The following is a 2,601-nucleotide window of genomic DNA, read 5'->3' on the forward strand; positions in this document are numbered from 1 at the left end:
TTTTTTTGTAAAGAAGGGTTGTATTTAGAGGCCAGTAGCTAGAGATCCAACCAGTGGACCTCTTGAAGCACTACCAGGCCTTAAGGCCACCATCCGAGGGAGGCTGGGAAAACTATTATTCACCCGAGCCTCCGGAAATGTAATGTACCAGCAGGCAAAAAACAGTTCTTCATGTAGTACAAAATGAAATGAAACAAAACAAAAACAGAAAGTAAAAACGAAACCAAAACATTTCTTAAATTCTAGTGCCATAGCTTTTTTTTGTTTGTTTCTTTTTTTGTTGTTTTGTTCGTAAGAAAGAGAGAAAGGTACTACTTATCCGTCAGACACGTGCATCCTCATGTGGTCGTTGAACTGCTCGATTTGGTCAAACTTTGCTGGACAGACGGAGCAGACGTAAGTGGTCCCCTCCGTGCAGGCCACCACGCCTTGGGGGCCAGCGCGGGCACCTGGCGGTGTGCCCGCAGGAGGGGTCCCGTTGCTGGCACTGTGCAGGGCCACGTGTCGCTCCAGGAGGGTCTTGTGAGAGAACTTCTTTTTGCAGATGTAGCACTCGTAGGACTTCTCCCCGCGGTGGAGGCGCATGTGCACGTTGAGGGAGCTCTTCTGGGTGAAGCGCTTGTTGCAGATACTACACTGGTACGCCCTCACTCCTGTGTGTGTCACCATGTGCTTGATTAGGTAATCCTTTAAGGAGAAGGAGCGCCAGCAGATGCTGCATTGGTGGGGCTTCTCGCCTATTGATACGGGGAGAGACAGCAGGCAGGACAGAGCGGGACATAGCAAGGGAGGGAGAATGAGAGACAGAGAAACAAGACAACAAAAAAGAAAAACAAAAAAAAAATTAAAAAAAATAAAATTGGATTGCTTAATGGATCATCCTTGGTTGGAAAAGTTCAGGACTTCCTGGCCTCTCCTGTTCAGAGGAACCTTGCTTTATGGTGATGCTAGGACAGTTTTTGGTTTTCCACTTCCCCATGCCAGAAAATGGCTCTCTTGGAAAACTACCAGATAGTCTCCAACTAAAAGTCTTCAAAGATCATTCTGTGGAGAAAAGGGAGGGCTCCTTTCTAAGGGGATCATTCTCAGTGTCATCACCAGGGGATATAACTCGGGGAATTTAGTGTTTCCCATTAATGTAACATAAGAAAGAAGAGAGAAGAAAGATCGTTGGAGACATGGAGTTCTCCAAAATCTCTTGAGCTCGAAGAATATTGGTCATACAGCTTGGCTCTTTGGGAACATCCCCACTTCCAGTATTCTCTCTACTCAGTTTACCTGTATGTTGATTATAAGTCTGAAAAATATTGGCCAATATAGGAATAAGTTGTTTGGAAGAGCTACACTTTCCATTTTGTCTATTTTAGACAGAAATTTTCCTGAAATGTACCTTAGAAGTCAATTGGCTATTCTGTACTGACTGCACTGAGCTGCAGACCCACCCCAGTGGGTCTGGATGCTGAGCAGGTGGTGGCAACATGGGGATCTCAGGGCCAAGTGATCCTGTTCAAATCTTGGCACCAGCACACCACATGCCACTCTGACAAATCACCTCAGAGGTATCCAGTCGACTTACCTCACTGCGCTGGTGTTGACATATAATACATATGAAATCACTTTGTGGACCACCAAGGCTGGAGTGGGAATACTTGAATGGTATTTTTATTATAAGGTTATACCTCCACCTCTTGCCCCCCATTAAATGGTTCCATATGCTTTTTGAACTTTTTGGTCAATTTAAAAATGTTTTTCTGTTTCTCTGCTCTCAGCCTGTTGGCGAAAACCCTTTTTTTCCTCTTCATTTTACTACTTTGTTTTGTTGTTGGCTTTGAAACCAAATGATGAAGCTTAAGAAAGAATACTCAGTCACTGAATGACTCCAGGAGATACTCCTCTGTCAGTCAGGCCATGGGCCTATGATATCCCCTGTGGATAACCATTTAAAGATTTCTCTTTGTACTGTTCCTCTTCAGCACTGTTCTTGACAGGTGAGGTGAACTACTACATTGAGGTGTCTGGTCCAGTTCTACTACCTCATTACTGAGGAATCCACCTCAGAGAAGAAAGTCCTTCTGTGGATGCTTCTACAACCTGGCCTAAAACCCTAAGCCCCTGATTCTTCCTAGGGAAATATTTCAACATTTGAACTATGCATCCAGGTAGGACATCTATACATTTGAATTAACTTCCATTTAAAATAGGTGGCTCAACTATTTCTATTTCTTCCATGATGAAAGGGGAACGGTTTGATGCATCATAGTATAACAGCAATGAAAACATCTCCATGTACTGAGTGCTTACTGGGTGTGCCAGGTTCTGGGATAAGTGCCTTATGGTCATGATCCATTTTATAAAACTTTCTTTCTCAGAAAGTTTTTTTTTTTTTGGTTGTGTTTTCAAACAGAAAAGGATATGTTTGGAAGCACACTGATGGGACAGTATGATGCATGGGATCACAGGGTTAGAAGAGAATAATTTTACTTTTAGACTGAAATGGGAAGAGTTAGGAAGTCTCATTGGTAACAATCTCAACTTGCTGAAGAGTTCCGTCTGTGCATATGGTTCACCTTGGTAAATTTCTTTCTTTCTTTTTTTTTTTTT

At 43.0% G+C, this 2,601-nt stretch overlaps 1 protein-coding gene across 19 annotated transcripts in view; it reads right to left on the minus strand.

Annotated features, from left to right (window-relative positions):
- The window catches only part of ZBTB20 (zinc finger and BTB domain containing 20), a 777,433-nt gene continuing 774,832 nt past the window's right edge, over window positions 1–2,601 (minus strand). For all 19 annotated transcript variants that reach the window (XM_023517824.1, XM_023517838.1, XM_023517826.1 and 16 more), the window contains one exon: window positions 1–737. In XM_023517824.1, the coding sequence (XP_023373592.1) occupies window positions 316–737 (422 nt within the window). In that variant the 3' untranslated portion in view covers window positions 1–315. The remainder of the gene's footprint in view (window positions 738–2,601) is intronic.

This window comes from Otolemur garnettii, unplaced genomic scaffold (assembly GCF_000181295.1).
Source record: "Otolemur garnettii isolate 467f Iridium unplaced genomic scaffold, OtoGar3 scaffold00122, whole genome shotgun sequence".
Classification (NCBI taxonomy): Eukaryota; Metazoa; Chordata; class Mammalia; order Primates; family Galagidae; genus Otolemur; species Otolemur garnettii.